This window comes from Phalacrocorax carbo, chromosome 3 (assembly GCF_963921805.1).
Source record: "Phalacrocorax carbo chromosome 3, bPhaCar2.1, whole genome shotgun sequence".
Lineage (NCBI taxonomy): Eukaryota > Metazoa > Chordata > Aves > Suliformes > Phalacrocoracidae > Phalacrocorax > Phalacrocorax carbo.
In genome coordinates, this window is record NC_087515.1 from 125,288,272 (window position 1) to 125,306,482 (window position 18,211).

Consider the following 18,211-nt stretch of genomic DNA (forward strand, 5'->3'; position numbering starts at 1 on the left):
CTAGCAGATTCTTCTTTCCTTGCTTCCCATTTATATTCCCATGTACAACACCACCTGCAGATTAGATTCTTCTCTACCCTAAGCAGCATGAGTGACACACAGGATTTGGCCAGTGACAATTTTCTGGTCAATTCACCAAGGAGAGGCCATAACTGAGTGTTCTATGCCTTAAATATAACATATTCCTAGCTCTATGGTTTTGATGGAAGCCTGTCATACACCCACACAGAAATGTAGGGCATATTGTTCCTCAAGCAGTCACCATCCATTGCTTTTTAAGATCACCCATCCTCCTTTCTAAGACAAATTTACAGCTGGCAGACCTAAAATTTAACTTTTTATTTTTAATTAAGTATAATGTTGTAACCTATATCTCACATAGTTCCAGTTATAGGAAAACATACAACCCCATGTTCTCCTACTTCAGTATCCAACTGGTTTGAATGAAGACAGCTTGAAAAAGAGCACAAAACCCACCAAGCCCCTTACTCACTCTCACCAGAGGTGTCTGTAGTCCACTTAACTTAGTTTGGAGACTGTGGATGGGTTTCAGGTGCCTAAACATGCCATTTTGTAAGTATGATTGGCCTCTAGCTGCTGTTCCAGAAAGGCATTGGTCTGACGTTATGTCCCATGTCCTGTCTTCCATACCCACGTAGATACCTTGGATAGTATAGGGTGCCTGAAACAGTCCTTTATAGTAACACTCAGGTAAATGAACCCCCAAACATCTGGCAGACAGCTAAATCAATTTGCTCCTGCTTCTTGAAGAAGTTTCCAGGCCTCTGCTCACCTACCAAGGGTAGGCTGGTTGGGTAGGGTATTCCTACACCCAGCTTCTAAATGGGGAAGTGAAATGTGCTGATGAGCAACTCAGGAGGGAATGATCTTCATCTGGGGGACAACCTTCATTTCCCAGCTTCTCTCCTTCAAAGAACCAGTGGGTTCTCTATAAAGATCATGAGTACCTAAAGGGGGTTACCTGGAACAAGGACCCCTACCTCTACAGTCTATCTGCAGGACTGCCCTTTGGAGGCCCAAAGCCCTTGTTCTTCTTTCCCCTTGGAAAAATAAATCTATTATTTCAGATGAAACATGCAGGGTTCATAAAACAACCTTCAGTGATGGGGACTGTGCAACAGGTAAGTAAATTACTTGTTTGAGAGTAGAATGTTTAAAAGACCAACAGCTGCAGTATATTTAAATTATTTCTTCCCCCAAAAAGTACTGCAAGCAGAAACACTCAAAAGTACTGAAAAATAGATGAATCTGTATAACTCCTTAATTATTGAACTCATTTTTAATAATTAACTAAGCTCAGATTGGAAAAAAAAAACCCCACATCTTGAGATCTAAAGTAGAAGTGCCTTCCTGTTAAAGGGACAGGACAAAGCCTTTAGACTTGAAATGCTGTTGCAGACAAAATAAGAATTGAACATTTTACTAAATGACTTGACAGAATCACCCTTAAATACTGAGCAGAGCAGAACCATGTTGTGAAACGGCAGCCCAGAAATGCAAAGGACTTGAAAGCAAATTCCAAAGTGAATTAATCACAAATCATAGCATAAGGAACATCTTGGCACCAGGACCCTGGTTTATGCTTCCTATTGGAAGCATGACATGAAGATGCAGTCTTACATAGACCTGGCAAAATTATTAAGACCAAGGCAAATCTGATGTGTACAATGCCATTCTCTTTTCCATGTCAAGTAGAGAAGAAGAAAAATAGCATAAATTGAATTTATTACAGCCCCTACCACAAAATATAATATAAAGCTATGTAGAATGTTATATGATATCACTAAATGATTTCATCTAGTCCTAAGTGGTTCAACCAGAGATGAAAATTTGACCTTGACAGAAACGTCTCAGAATCACATCAAAATCCAGCCAACTCAGCTTACTTATCTCCAGGGTTACAAAAAAAGTCTGTCTACAGTAGGCAAAGTGTGGATTGTACTGTGTCATACATTTAGATAAATTAGGTCATTATTTGCAATCCTCTGATTACAAGAGACATTAATATTATTTCCTCTTCCAGGTGTATATCAGCTGCCTGGGTGGGTGTTGAAAATTTAAATCTCTGATCACACAGCTTTGAAAGCAGAAGATGTTACAACTGAAAACACTGAAATAGAGAGTTTTGGAAAAAAAATTACTATGGGGTAGGGAGAGGCAGCTGTAAGCTAATTAATTAGGAGAAAAGTCCTATAGTCAATGGGAAAATAGGCTCCTGAGGAGCCTACACACTCTGAATCACCTTCTGGAGGAGCTTTTCTGTCCCAGTACAGGTGCAGGAGAGATGTCTCCTACTTTAGGCAAGAGGATTGCCCCAAAGTGACTCAGAAGTTCTTCAGTGGTCGAGGAGCCTTAGAAAATCCAGCTGCCCTGATTAGTGGCTGATCCCACAAAACTACAAGTTTCCTTGAGCCTGAAGGGACACACAGACCTGTCCTCTCCTGATCATTGATTCCCTCCTCTGGTTTAAAACCCTAAACACATATCCACTTTTTCTGCAGACTCCCAACATTAGGGAGCAGAAGAAGAGAGAGGAGAAGAGGGGAAAAAAAAAAAGGCAGTGTTATTGATCTCAGCTGAGAAAGGCTTCTCCAGATCACAGAATCCCAGGCTGGTGGGTCTTGGAAGGGCCCTCTGGAGCTCATCCCATCCCACCCCTGCGTGAGCAGGCACAGCCAGAGCAGGGGCACAGGGCCGCGTCCAGGCGGGGGGTGAATGTCTCCGCTGGCCTTGCTCCAGCGGTTCCCTGTCCTTCTTGCACTGGGGGGCCCAGAACTGGACACAGTACTCCAAAAGTGGTCTCACTAGGACTGAGTAGACAGGGAGGATAACCTCCTTCGATCTGATGATCTCCAGAGGTCCCTTCCAACCCCTGCCATTCTGTGATTCTGTGACTCCTGTTAGCATTTTCAATTACTACTCGCTGTTCATATATTAGCTCCAGAGGCAGGTGGCTGAATTGCATCTATATGAATGTCTTGTCCCATTTTCTGAAAAAGGGAAACTGAGTCATTCAAAAGCTGAAAAGCAGCTAGTTTGCCTTGGTCCAAGAAGCAGATCAAAACCAAAAAAGGTGGTCAGATCCCCCTAAGTCACCCCAGCTCTTTGCCAGGACACCTTGAGTTGTTAATACTGCAGTTACCTTGTGTTACTTATCTCCCATTCTCCAGGGGATAACTTTCCAGACAACAACCCTCCTTTGAACTAAGAATGTCCCATTAAATTCCAGCCTTTTTTCAGCCTCCAGCAGCCTCTGCCTGCACAATTCTCTTCCTTTTTATCCACTGCTTCTTTCTCTTCAGCTTCTTATAGCTCCTGATCTTCACCTGTCCCAATCTTTCCCAGAGGATGATTCCAATTAATGCATAAATCTCACAGCCTTGCCCTTTCTCCTGTTGTTCCTTCAAACCTGTTGCCTTCCTCCTTTCTGTGTCTCAGTCTGATGCCACATCTCCCAGACTCCTACCTCTCTTCCTCCCATAGCTTCAGGAGTGTATGGGGCATGGGCAGATAAAACTGACTGATCAACCAGTTGTCCAGTTAATTTTTGAAGGCTTGTGGCTTGAGAAGGCAACATTAGGCAGCCTAGTTTTTTCAGCCTGTTTGCCCAAGCTCTCAATTTTTTAATTCAGAAATTCAGCCTCCATGTCTCTTTTTATGCTTCTAGGTCTTTCTGTCAGGTTCTGCTGCATAGGTCCCGCTTCATGGTCTGCCTTCTTCCAAGCTTTCCCTCAATCTATCTTTTTTCTCTCTATTCTTTTCCTCCTGAAGAACATTCCTTTGGACTCCTTGATTCTCCTCTCCAGCGTCAGCCAAGGCCAGTGATACCTCTTCTTTCTTCCAGTCAAGCTGTACTTTGGGCGTGGTGTTCCAAGACTGATGTTCAGTCATCTGGTCAAATGCACCTTCAATTTCTCCCGTGACTTTCTCAGTTTCCACCTCTGCTCTCTTTCCAACCCACAGGCAGTCTTGGGGTCAGTCTGTATTTGAACAAAACTTGTGCTCACCTCTTCTAAAGCATTTGTGATCACCAGCTTCTTGCATATCTGCAACACACAAATCCAGTGAGAAGCCTTTTAGAGAAAGCCTTTAGGTCTTCTCACTCTACAGCTCAGCTTCTTTCATGTCTGTCCTGTGGTGCTGTTGATTTTTTCCAGCATTTTCAGTTACTGGCCATAATCTTTCAACTTTTTTTCTTTCCAGAACATGCTGCTTCAAGATACAGCAGCTCTTCTCTGGAGCATATCCAGCACAGTCACTCTTCTGTGTCTGATTTGTCCTCTCACAGTCTGCAACCACAGACGATATGTTTGTGTTCTTATTCCAGTGGCAACCACAAGGTGTTTGAAACCCCAGATCTCACTGCTTAATGATTTCCATAACCACCAGGTTGCTCTGAAAGGAGCTCTTGCCGCCCACACATTTCTATTTAGTTAGATGAATTCCACCTTAAACCCATGGAATGCTCCAGGTCTAAGAATTTCAGTGACTAGATGACATGTTACTTAGATGGAAAACAGATGCCCTCACCCTGAAACTAAGACTTTTTGGAGTACATGTTTTCACCTAATTTTAGATACCCAGGGAACCTCCTAATCAAGCCTAACAGCAACTGGTGTGAGGAACATCCCGAGTTAGGCAGAGCTGGAGAACATGGATTATGCACGGGAGCATGGCTAGAAACTAGACCCCTTAAAGGGGTTTTAGGAGGACTGGTTCCAGCCCTAAGCCTGCCATGGGACTGTTGGTGTTTCTCCCCAAAGTTGTTTATATGTTTTAAACAATCTTCCTCCTCTGGCATGGGACAGCAGAGTTCGATCCCTGCTCTGAGTACACAGGGCCAGGATCCCGCTGCACCTCCTCTTCACTCTTAACGCAGCTACGAACACACTGTTTGTAGTGCTGACAAACTATAAAGCACTTTTACACCTTTTGACAGTTTATTGGTGCTTTAAAGTTGAGGTAATGAGATCCCTTTATACCACAAAAGGAATTTACAAGAACTGCAGGGCTCAGACACACAATCTACTTACGGTGACTATACAAGTTATACTGCAGATAATCTGTCAATCGGTTGCAGCTATGTTGTAAATCTTTAGTGTAAATGAGAATAAGATCTTTCAACTCCCATGAACAAAGTGAAAAGAAACCAGTAATTTACGTTCCCAAAAAAAGAAAAGCATTTTGCAAGAGACAGAGTTAAAAATGTAATTCAATGGATTATATCTATGATTAAAAAAAATAGAAAGAAAACCTCACCACCAGTACAAAAGTCTCCGGTAATAAAACACAAAACAATTTACTGAGGCATTTCAGGTGTCAGACTGCCTAAGGAATCCTGCTTCCTCTCCACCGTCATAATCCTTTAATATTCCCTTTTCCCTACCCAAATTGCCCTGCCTACTCAGACTTAGCTTGATCATTCCTAAAATTTCCAATTGTCAAAATGATAAGTGGCAATACGTCCATTGGAAACGGATTCAGAAAAGAGAAAAATTTTTTTTAATATCTTTTCAGATCGAGGACAGTGACTTTTTGCTGCTGCTGCTTCAGTGAATAAAACGAAACAAAACAAAAAGAGAAGTATAAAGTTCCTTAAGTGAAAAAGAATAGAAAATCTTTTCCAGAAAGCCTCCCCAGTCAGGATAGCACACTGCTGCGCTGCTACAGCTTGCTAAGGTCAAATGGACCTTAAAGTCCCAGACCCTTAATTAAGGACCTGGAGAAATTCTTTCACAGACTTGGATTTTATGAAGAATTTTTTTAAAAAATGACCCAGCTACCTCAGCTTTTGCAGTGACTAATCCAGTCACTGGCCATAGAGTGTAAGGAATTAGGAAAGGAAGAATGAGAGCTGCTTCCCTACCTTTTCATATGTGTTTAAAACCACCTGCCTGAACCATGAGCCCTCAGCCCTCTGGACTTGAAGGTTTCCAGCTTACTTTTGCTCTCTGTTAATTCCAGTCCCAGGTGTATTCCCTAAGCATTTGCACAACATTTCTAGCTTGTTTTGCAATGAGAGGAGCCTAGTTTTTTCCTGCTATGCATCTTTGAAAGGCAGGGATGTCTCTGCTCTGAAAGTGGGAGATGTCTCTCCACCCCCATACAGTCCTGCAGGACAAACTGCCGTGTGTGGGCAGCTCCTGGGGAGATGCAGACAGCTTTTCTGCTACTTCCCAACACAGCCAGTGCAGAAAGCTTTTCATTCATGCCCCAAAGTAAAATAAGAGGTCCTTTCTAATTTATAGCTGCTCATTAACCCTTGGGACACCCAGGAGTTTATCAGCTTTTTGACTGCTGCACAGGCAGCCTGCAGCAGCCTCCATGCTGGATGCTCAGGATCACCCTGGGTATTTTAGACTGGATTTGAGCATGAGCTCAACCCATAGCTCATGTGAGGTCCCCATTGTGTGGGACCAAGGCCAGGATCAGGCACAAGCTTTGTGCAAGCAATGGACAGACTGAGGCAGGAAATTTGGGCCTCCGTGTTCCCCTCACGTGAACCTTAGTAGGTCCCTACCACAAAGCCATCATGTGCCATCTTCTTGTGGCACTATCCTGTGCTTGGCTCTGATGCTGCATTCCACCAGGGCAGGGGATTGGGGTGCTGCTTTGGGCTGAGGTTGCCACTGCAATATGAGGACATGCATCATTTTCGAGCAGATATTTTCTCTCTGAGCACTGTGACTGCACAGAGATGAGCCACGGGTCAGCTTTTTAACATCAGCTTTTAACCTGTTTGGTCACCCACTCATCCAAGGCCCAGTGCAGACACAGCTTCAGCACCTCTCTGGTTTCTTCCTCCTCTCAGGTAAAATAGTGGGAATGTTTCCCTGTTACAAGTCAGTTCTGGAGGATGAAATATAAGTCTATGGATACCCAGATGTGATTTCACTCCAAATTCAAATGAAGCCAAGCCTTCAGCATCTTCCACAGGATAAAAATTCCACCAAAAAAACACATATTTTGGAACCATTAAACTTTTTTTCTCTTTATATTAATGTTACTTAGGGGGGTTATAGGTTCTGATTTTCATTCTGTAAAAATATTGCATTTCACTAGTGTAGAAAAGTTGATATGAAACAGATATAACATTAAAAATAATACTATGAAAGCCCAGGTGAAAGAAAAATAATAGAATTAAACACCTTTTCTTTCTCCCAGTGGGGAAAAAAAAAACCTGACATCATTTGAACAAGAGGACAAAGTGAATCATTTTGATTTTCTCCAGTAGGAGATATCCTTGAAAATGACCTAGTCCTGCTGAATGTCTCCCTTTTATGAAACAACAATTTTCACCTTAAAGCATTTCCACCTTACTATTTTTGAATGGCACCCTCAAGAAAGCAAGGAGTGTCCTACTGAGGATGGGAAGGGCTATGAGACCAAACAGGTCTATGGAAACTCTCATTGTTGCTCTTTCCTGCTGCATTACACTGCAGAAGTACAGGGAACAATTTCCAAACATTTGCTTTAATCAGAGGTTATCCAGTCACTTTGTCAAGTTACATCATCCAGAAAGGAAAGGGAAAGATTTTCCCAGCTCCTTCAATGCCTTTGCACAAACCAGCAAGCCTGACACAAAAACCCACACTCCGATCCTGAAAATAGTTCACAACCAAAGGTGCCACGGAGCAAAACCTCTTTAAACGGACACCAGGAACAAACAGCTTCGAATGCGGCCTCCAACTGATGCGCGGTCCCGTCGCGAGCTGCACACAGCTGTTAACATTTTGCATTACTGCCAGTTAATCTCCCACGCCGCTGCCGAACGAGACGGGAAATGTCTGCCCGCAGGAGCGGGTACGTGGGGCGGCACGACCGTCTAAATGCGAAGATCACTTCGCTACATCCCCAGCACGTGATGAAAGAGAATTAGACACGCGGGAAAAGCGAAAATGAGTCCAAACGGATGGTCCCTGCCTGGCACAGCCTGCAGGCCTGTGGAAATCCGGAGCTGGGTCCAAGCTCCTTAGCTCACAAAACTTTGCAGGCTTTCTGCCCTCTGGGGTGGAAATTCACCCAGATTTTGTTGTTGGTTGCTTCTCTTCATCCAGCCAATCTCCGGTGGTAGTTGAGGCCAGAATTGGAAAAGGTATTTCAATGTTATATTCAAAGGTTTAAAAGAAGTGACTATTTCCCCCCACAAAAGCCTCCATATTTGTAGTCTGCCCTGTCAAGAAAGATGAGCTAGTATATTAGCTATAGTATATATATATATAATGCATGCATTAGCATCCACCTCTCAGTCCCCTTTACATCACGTTTTCCTCATTAAGATCAGCACCCAAATACAAAGCAACTGATTTAAGTTTAAACCAAAGATAATGAATGCATTTCTGTTAGAAAGAACGGCGAGCTATGAAAGTCACAACAGCTTTCCCCGAATCCAGCTCTCCATTTTTTTTTATCCCCCATCTGCTAGGTCTTTAAAATCTAATGGTCATCTTATACTTGTGAATAAGAAAGTGAAGGAACAAGTCATTGTACATTAGTTACTCCATGGGAAGTGCCTAAGTGCAGTTTCTTACCCCCAGTGAACGCAAGGGGATTCAAGGCAGCTTAGCCTTCTGTTCAAGAGCCATCTGCTTTAATGCATCATGTTAAAGTCAAGGTCTTGAAAGGAAAAAAGCTGTCACAGAAGGCAAAGAGCCTCCTGCAACCACCACACAGAATAACTAGCATCTAAGGAAAACCAGCCTATGGAAGTGACCCCAGAAAGGGAAAAAGGATCTGAACTCACCGTGTAAGAGGTGCACAAACCAATGGCTGCAGTTAGTGGGAAATTACATGTATTGAATGGATGAACATTTCAGTAAGGTAAAAAAGCACATCTTATCTCTAGCAGATCTCTTCACCCTATCTTGAATCCCCCTGGTATGGAATATTTTTTTATTATTTTTGTTTTTCCCCTGGGAAGCTTTCATTTTTAATATGTGAGTAAAGCAGAACAAATTCTCTCATGTTGTCTATGATCTCTTAATCTCAAACTCAGCACAGATACATAACTGCTTAATGGAGGAAAAGCAAGAAGCATTTGATTAAATGTTTGATCTCTTGAGGAATGCACAGGCTCTGTAAAGCACAGTGCACAGCTCACAAATATTTTTCTGTTTTATTATTGATTAAAAGTGATTAAAATTAATAATTAGTTCAACTGATAAAAATTACTGTTTTTCCTGAGCCAATACTGACAATGTATAAGATTGTATTGGTTGCAGGGAATTCTGGGATATTAGAAGTGAGGCATTGCCTCTATAATGTCATTCCTCCCCCTCTGCTCTGCCCCAGTGAGGCCACAGCTGCGGGGCTGCGGCCAGTTCTGGGCCCCCCAGTGCAAGAAGGGCAGGGAACTGCTGGAGCAAGGCCAGGGGGGAGCTGCCAAGGGGATCAGGGGCTGGAGCATCTCCCTTGTGAGGAAAGGCTGAGAGACCTGGGTCTGTTCAGCCTGGAGAAGAGAAGGCTGAGGGGGGATCTCATCAGTGCCTATAAATATCTGAAGGGTGGGTGTCAGGGGGATGGGGCCGGGCTCTTTTCAGTGGTGCCCAACGCCAGGCCAAGGGGCCACGGGCACAAGCTGGAACACGGGAAGCTCCACCTGAACATGAGGACAAGCCCCTTCCCTGTGCGGGTGCCAGAGCAGGGGCACAGGCTGCCCAGAGAGGCTGTGGGGTCCCTTCCCTGGAGACATTCACCCCCCGCCTGTGCCCCTGCTCTGGGGGTGCCTGCTCAAGCAGGGGTTTGGAGGAGATGATCTCCAGAGGTCCCTTCCAGCCCCCACCAGTCTGGGATTCTGTGATCTTCCACTGTCAACATCCTTTGCGAGTGCAGGGGCACTCTTTGCAGCAGGACTATCCAAGTTGCATGGACATCCATGGGGGACTGAAATGACCGCTGACATTTCTGTTTCAATTATGCTGATAATAAAATAGGTACGGTATTAAACCAAAACTCTCTGGACATTGGTTTTTTTCTTTACCACACAGCTTTCACCATCTGGACAAAGTGAATGTAGCGTGTTATTAAACCTGAATTATTAAACCTGTTATTAAACCTCTTCCATCTAGTTGGACAGGTATACGTTATTAGTCAAAATGCAGGGAACAGGCTTATATGTTCACACCCCATGTCAGCACAGTGTTGGCACTGACAAAGTTTCAGCTAAACACACAGCAAAAGCACTGGCTTTCTTTTGGAAGAGTCACAATCTGTTTCAAGAGTGACACAATGTAATAATGACCTCATCTACACAGGACTGCTATAAATGGAACAGAATGGAAAAGGCCTTTAAAATTTTTCCATCCATGGTAATAAGAATGTTGGGACCATGAAATCAGGCTGTCACAAAAGTAGGTGTCCTCAGCTATGGATGCAGAGTCTCCACTTACGCTGCCTCTGCACCCAGTCCCTGCCCTCTGCTCAGCATTCACCGATGTCTCTGGTCCAGTTTCCCTGGGAAGGACAAAGGCGCAAGAACAGCCAAGGCCACCATGCTAAACTTCTCTCCCGAAGCTTGTCAGGAGAGTTTCTCAGGGAATAAAGCGCGAATGGAGCTGGAGACAGTGATAAATTTCCCTTCTGAACAATCAATAAAATTCTCTCAGCCCTGCTCAGGCCCCTACTGCGGATGCAAGGGCCATAATTACATTGTCAAAAAGTCGAGTTGCCCTGGCTGACTGAAACCCCCTTTAAAACTGACGTGTGATTGACAGGCAGTTTATGGGTGGCACGCTCTGACTGGCAGGGGAGTTGGCTAAAGCCAAAGGCAACAGTGAAATTTCCCAGTCTGCTACAACCACCGGAGCAAAGGACTGCCACTCACGAGGGAATTGTGGGAAACCCTTAGTCATATTAACATATCAAAGTGAGGAATTGACAGCGCTTACTAAACAATCTGAACTCAACCATGGCTGCAGAGCATCCCCCAAACTTCCCAGTCAGAAAGAGGAAAGAAATTAAAATGCGCTCAGTCCTGTCTTCACCAAGACAGCTAAGAATTTGCAAGCCTGCTTATTTAATGATTTTGATCTGCGATAACATACATATGTGTGTATAAATACCTCACAAACATATATTGCCGCATGTCACATATATATGTATATGAAAGACGATGTCATGCTCAACAATTTGTTCTATACCACAGGCCAGACTGGTACTAAATTGGAGACAGAACGGCATATTTCTGTTTCATGTAAGCAATATGAACCTAGCAAAAGAACACACTCCTTTTGGCCTCGTTTTCTAGCAGGCTTCTACTGCTTCAATGCTAAGTTGCGGATTACATGGTTTGAATGAACCTTAATTGCATCCAACAGTCCACACTGGGACTGTATGTAGTACGGAGCGTAAAAGTGACTTCGTAGCTGGTCTGGATTTCTTGAACAAGAAATTGATAAGAATTCTTGAATAAGGATTGATTAGAAATTGAAACCAAGAGCTGTTTCTACTAATGGGCCAAGCCACCTTTGGCTCCACATATCTCCATCCAGGCAATACCTGGGTTGCAGACCTTTTTTGGTTTCCTCCAGAGTGAAGAATCACTGGGAATTTTGGCACTGAATAAACCGTATATAATATATATATAACCGAATATATGTATAACCGAAATACCAGCGCGAAATGCCTTGAGGGTACTGACACGGACGCTTGGGTTTACTTCCCTCCCTCATATTGCCAAGGTGGCACTGTAAAAAGTACTTCTGCCCTGCTTGCCTCTGTAATTCCATGGGTTGCCTGTGAGGGTGGAGGGTGGGTCAACAAGCTAGTAATGATACAGGATCAGAAGGGAAGCAAGAAGCAGCACAGGAGGCACAGCTGCACGGAGATTCTACCAGTTTTTCCTACATTGCTGGCCATCATAGCAGCACGAAGAGGACAAGGTTCTTGTTAAAAAGCTCTGAGAATTTAAGGTCAAAATCCTGGCTTGCAAGGGTCAAACTGAGAATGGAAGGATACTTTAAAATGGCAGGAGAAGATAGCGAATGCAAAAGAGAAAAGCTGTTATCAGGCAAATTCAAATCAGGCATTTTAATACTTTTCTTAAAAGAAAAAAATAAATGGATGATTAACCAAATTAATCCCCTGGAACAAGCTTCTTCAGAAAATGCTGGCTTCCGTTTCCCTTGATGTCCTCAAAGACCAAGCCTTTCTGGAAGGCATGCTTTAATCTAACGTGAGTTACTGAACTCAAGGCTGGGATAACTGTGTGAAACTCAATGGCCAGGAACGGACAGTCAGTTCAGCCCAGATGATCTAACAGCACCTCTTCACAGAGCCCCTCCAGCAAACGGCATAGAAACGCGCTGCCCTCCTGCAAAGCCAGCTTACTGAAATTATTAAAGCTTTCTGCAAGCACTAAATAATTTAGCCTCGCTGTGTCTCGACAAAGTGGTCAAGAGCATCTGACGTGGCTTTCAGGAGTAGTGCAGCCCACCTCCCTTGCCACTGCCAGGAGCGCCTTGCCCAGCCTCTGCTGATCCCTCCTGACTCAGAAAAGCATCTGTTCACCGACTCCCCTCCAACAACCGACCTCGCCTGACCTTGCTCGGCTCCTGTGAACTGACAGGATTACCACACAGCGGTACAGCTCGCTCCCTGTCTGTGCTCAGATTGTACCCCTCGGTGTCTGACATCATTTTTGACTGAGAGCCATACATGTCAGCGATGCTCAGATAGCAACATTTCTGCCTGTAGGCCAGGAGGGTGTAAGTTCAAGCCCTGCTGGAGGATACGAATGCCTACCAACATGAAGGTTGACACACAATAACATAAGGGAGGGTGATGAGGCATTCAGATGCTTCGGCATTTTTGTTTTCTCCTCTATGACACATGCTGCCGTTAAAAACAGCCCATTAGTTAAGAGCTTGACATGTGTACATTGCACTAATATTCTGATTCATGCTCCGCTTGGACCTGAATTCCACATACAATCCACTGTACCAAGAAATGGCCGTTTTATACCTGCATTTCATAGACTTCAAAAAAAAGTCTCTGTATCTAAATTCTTCTACCCCACAACATCTGCAAACCGACATCCATTTTCTGCCCTTTCAGTCCCTTGTCTCTCCTACTTGGTAGGAACATAGAGCTCTGGCATTGCAGGGCTTCATTTGAGAGAAAATCCAGTGATGAGAGCAGAGGACCAGGCATTTAGGCTTGAAATTCTTGGCATTTACAGTTTTTCTGCATAGCCCCAGACTTGTCATTTGTGACAGCGACCTGTGCTGAGCAGGCGCAACTGTGTGGGCCACCAGGAAAACAGAGAGATGCCAGCTGTGCTCCTCATTTTAGAGAGAGACCACTGGTGCTGGGCTGCCAACGCAGCATGGAGGGATGGAGAGGAAAGGGAAAACACACTGCCAGGAACACTTTGCTTCTGCTTTCAACGGAGGTATCGTCCCCACTCCACTGGCACAGGCTGTTAACAGCAGTTTGGCACTGGCCTCACCATGGGACCTACCTGGAAGACCACCGCCTCTTGGAAACCCCAAAAGTCATACCCTCTTTGGGGAGGAAATTTGCCAGTTGTTACGGAGAGAGGTGAGGGGAGAAGGATACCCCTTTATAGTGGCAGAGCAAACCCAGAGGATCCACAATAAAGATCTGAGGTGCCCTTTCCAAGAGACAGAGGCTTTCATTTGTGGACAGACATGCACAAATTCAAACATCTTCTAGGCACCTGAACGACTGCCAGGGTTTCATAACTACTTGAAACAACCTATCTTCTTAGGGTCCAGATTTTCAAAATTACTCAGGCCCTAGTATGGGAGCTTTTATGGAGATACAGCATTGAGCTTTCATGCATAATATACTGTAGAAATACGAGTCTGAGGGAGAATGCAAAAATAAGAAATTTTAGCCCCAGAACCAGGTTTCAGGAAAGACTTAACTGTAATTAGAAATCCAAGTATATCACCAAAGTTGTTGGCTTTTGGTTTTTTTTTCCCCTCCAAAATTTTTTTCCTTTGTTTTGTTTTCTCTTGTTCATTTGTGCTTTGCTTTTGAAGACAAGAAAAAAACATGCTCACCATGAATAGAAAGGGTCCCATTCCTCACTGCCAGGAACTTGACTCCATATGGAAATAATGGTGGAGAATGGAGGCTTCCATAGAGATAGATGTGTGCTTTGGGGCGGAAAGGGTCCTTGGGGGATCCCACCTGGAGCTCTCCTCCATCAGATATCAGAATGTAATGAGCATGCAGTTCTACAGGTCCTGGACCAGTGAACAAGAGTTTGCCACCTGAAGACAACAGAATAGTAAAATGCAACCATGGATCTAATAGCCAGTCATTATCTCACAGTCAAAGCAGCTGTAAGAGTTGAGTAAACATGGTTTTGCAATAAAATTACAAGATTAAGGGTAAAATATTATTGCACCCTGCAAAATTTCCACCTTGCCTTGTACTTCTCCCTATAGATTTATGAGCTTTTTACAGACCCTTACTAATTCAGTCCATTTTTCACTTCTGCCACAGGATGCCTTTATAGACTTGAGCAAGCCTGGACAGTCATTGAAGTCTCTCCAATTCCAGTGCAAGGCAGTTGTCTGGAAAATCCCAGTCTTAACCTACATGCTCTCTAAATGTTAAGAAGCGATATTACTATTTAAATCGTATGTTACTTTTCAGATTACAAATTACTCGTGGCAGGGAGAGGAGAAAATAGCTTTGGAACATAAGAACTGGCAACTAGTTTAGATCAGCGGTAGAATTAATCCTACATACTCTTTCAGATGCTGTTCAAAACCAGATGCTTCCAAATACAGTGTAAGAAAATTCTCCCTGTTAGCTGGATATGAGATGATCTCCCCATCCCATGAAAGCCTCATTTTAATCCCTAATTAGAGGTTAGCTTTGCCCAAAGCATCAGGTTTCATCTCCCTGCCAACATTTTCCTTTTACCATCTATTAGTATAACTGGATAAGTTTTGTCAATAATATAGATCTGAACCTTCAAATCTTTCTAACATTTAGTCTCAATGACTTCTTGAAGCAATTAATTCTGTGGTCTAAGTACACAGTGCATGAAAATGCATTTCCACCCCTTGGTTTTGACTCAGTCTCTTCAGTTTTGTCAAATGCCTCCTTGCCTTGTGTGAGTTGGTAATCCCAGACTATCATCTCAGCATCGTTTACTCTTTTACTTCCTTTCATATTTTCTCCCTGTGAAGGACATTGTAGCTATCTTTACAATGTGTTTGGACAGAGTGGACTCAGAAATCTAGTAATTCTTCACGTGGGATATGTCTTCCTAGGTCAAGCCATGCTTTCCGGGTGCTAGTAGGGGATAATTCAAAGCCTGGCAACCTCAGGCCGCCTTAAAAAGGGTCTATCACCCTCCCGGTATTTCCCTTTATGTGAAGTAGCTAACGACTGTGCCATCTCATACCATGGCCAGCTTTCTACTGGTGTTAGCAGTTTTTAATGGTGAGCCCTATACCTGCCAAAAATTTGGCTTTCCTTCCCCACAAGATACTACCAATTCTTAGCACGAAGGATAAGGATGATCAGACCTCTGCTTTAGTTTCAGTAATGAGACAAAAAAGGAGGGAAGAAGTTTTAATATAAAAATCATATTAAAAACTACCTTGATTGTTGCTTGCCTGATGATCAGGTCCTGCTGCTATCAGTGATAAAGGAGACGCATAGCACTTGTGTGCCTTTCCCACACAGTTGCATCCACTGCTGCTGAACACATCCTGCCTGTCCTGATCTCCTTATTTATTCTTGCATTGAGGGGCTTTCATTGTTTCATTGATTTCTTAGTCTTATAACAAAGTCTTATAACTTAGTTCTAATTTTTTAGTCTTACAACGAAGTTAGTATTTGAATAAGGACTACCCATTAAATACCTTCTTTGTAGATTTCAGTAGATTCCAGATAAGATTTTACAGACTATGTTTAATAGATGAAAGAGGTAAATCTTACATTTTCTTGCTTATAACCACTGGGAACCATGGGATTGCTCCCACAAACACCAAGTCCCCTACACGTAAATTGCCTCTTTCCCTACACATACTTTGCTGTATACAAAGGTATTTCTGTTAAACTTCCTATACAATGTTTTTACAAATTATCCTGAAAACTCTGTAATAAAAGAGCTTGTTGTTTCAGCTTGTTTCATGCAAAACAGCAGAATAAATCTGACTCTTATTCTGAGATACATCTAACGCTTCTAGAAAAAAGAAATGTTCTTAATGCAAAATGTATTATGCTGAAACTGGGATAATACTTGAAATGGCATTAATTTGGAGACTGAAGGGACCATTAGACCATATTGCCTGGTGGTCTGTGCACATCATGTTATTGAAAAACTGGAGGAAGTCAAGTCGCCTGTGTTTGACTGCTGCATACCCTCCAGAAAGGCAGACAATCAATTAAGTGACGGGGACATCGCTCTATAATTTTCTATGATCATCTTTTCCAACAGCTAATTTCTCTTACTGTTCACAATTTCTGCTTTATTTCCAGTCTTAACTTGTCAAGGATGAGCTTCCAGACAGTGGTTTTCTTTGTACCCTCCTGCATTGCACTGCATACACGTGAAGGAAACGGCATTTTCTCTGAAAGTACTTACAGGTAAAATCAAATCTCAGTCCTCATTCCGACTGGTTGATGAGGTTTTTAAGACTCTCCCTGCAAGGAATCTTCTCCAATTAATAGAGCAGTGCATCCTCTTCCACAGCCCTGTGCTCCCTCTGAAGTTGGAAAGCCAGACCTCCCTATTCCTCTGCTCCTTTATCGTTCCTGATGCTGGCAGTAGAGGCAAACCTGGCCTATCCCCACGCTCTGCCTATTGCTTTCCACAGTACAAATCTATACTACTTCCTTTTGCCTCTTCATTACCTGAGAGATCGGGTGGGCATCCTCGGGCCACACTGGCTTCAGATCCTTTTCATGATCATGGCTTTATCTGACAAAAAGTCCCTCATTGTGTAACCACGACTTTCATTTCTAATTGCTCCCTGCCCAGCTCTCTTCTCAGCTGTGTAAGTCTGTGTTTGGTTTGAATGGCGTTCACAAAATATGATCAGTGATGGTTCTCCATTTACTTTCAGATCGATGATATGTAACGGTATCCAAGTAGGCATGAAAACAGATCCCCACTAACAATTTACTTTCTGAGTCAGTACATTTCATGTCTGCAAGCTGCCGTGAGATCCTGGCAGGTGATCCTCAGTTAGACATCACTCTATCACATGTTTTACAGAATTAACTTTATTGAAAAAACTTGTAATTTTCTTCAAAAATGAACTAAAGTTTTCTGTCTTTTCTTCCATAAAATTTCTATCCTGTCATTCAGTATATTCCTATGGTTAGTAATTTATGGATTCAATCTTCTGTAGCATTTATCTTCATACAGTTTCCTCTTTTGACCTGTGGTTGATATCAGACTAAGCAACAAATACTTTTTCCCTTACCTGCCTGGATCCTGACACAAGATGAAAACTTCTACAGCCCTCTGCAATTTCCCGTGTTCTCCGATATTAATATTTTTGGGCCACAGAATTCCTCTACCAGCAGTTTTAAAGCTTTTAAATGAAAGCGGACCTGTTGGTTTAAGAATGTGTTTTCTTGAAAGATATTATTTACCATCTTCATTATATTAAAATTCTATAGTAATAAATAGACTGCTGGTCCATCTTCCTCTTGTGATGCAATTTACCATCCTGTTCCTTCCCATACTGAGAATAGAAATATTTATTAAATACATTTGCCTTATAGCAGCAGTGTTAATAATTTTATCACCACAATCTAGAAACGGAACTGTAAATCACTGTGATTTATTTTATTCCTAACATAAAGAAGACATATTCCCCAAGGTCTTTATTGACTTCCTATGCTCTGTTCCCGCTGAAATATAGTAAGTTCTATTTCCACTTCTCTTCATACAATTTTTAATGGGTATTTGAACTGCTGCCATGCTGTACCACTGAACCAGGAATGCTGGTAGCCAAAGTTGTCCTATCTTTTGATTGCAAAATCATAATTCTGCCTCAACCTCCCAAAAAGTTTTCCAAAGTTTCAGCCACATTTTGTGGTCTTCTGGGGGTCTGATAAGCTTGGGTGCTGGTGACTGCTCTGCACTGGATGCACATATGAGCAATGGTCCCAACATGTTTCAGTAGCATCAGGTGTGCAGGCACCAGCTGTGCCATGCTTGGCCTGCAGGTTTGACCCTTCCTGGGGG

The 18,211-nt window shown here is 43.1% G+C and overlaps 1 protein-coding gene across 9 annotated transcripts in view; it reads right to left on the bottom strand.

Moving 5' to 3' along the window:
- The window catches only part of PKHD1 (PKHD1 ciliary IPT domain containing fibrocystin/polyductin), a 277,474-nt gene that overhangs the window by 161,353 nt on the left and 97,910 nt on the right, over positions 1–18,211 (bottom strand). For all 9 annotated transcript variants that reach the window (XM_064448230.1, XM_064448231.1, XM_064448232.1 and 6 more), the window contains one exon: positions 14,049–14,261. In XM_064448230.1, coding sequence (XP_064304300.1) covers positions 14,049–14,261 — 213 coding nt within the window. The remainder of the gene's footprint in view (positions 1–14,048; positions 14,262–18,211) is intronic.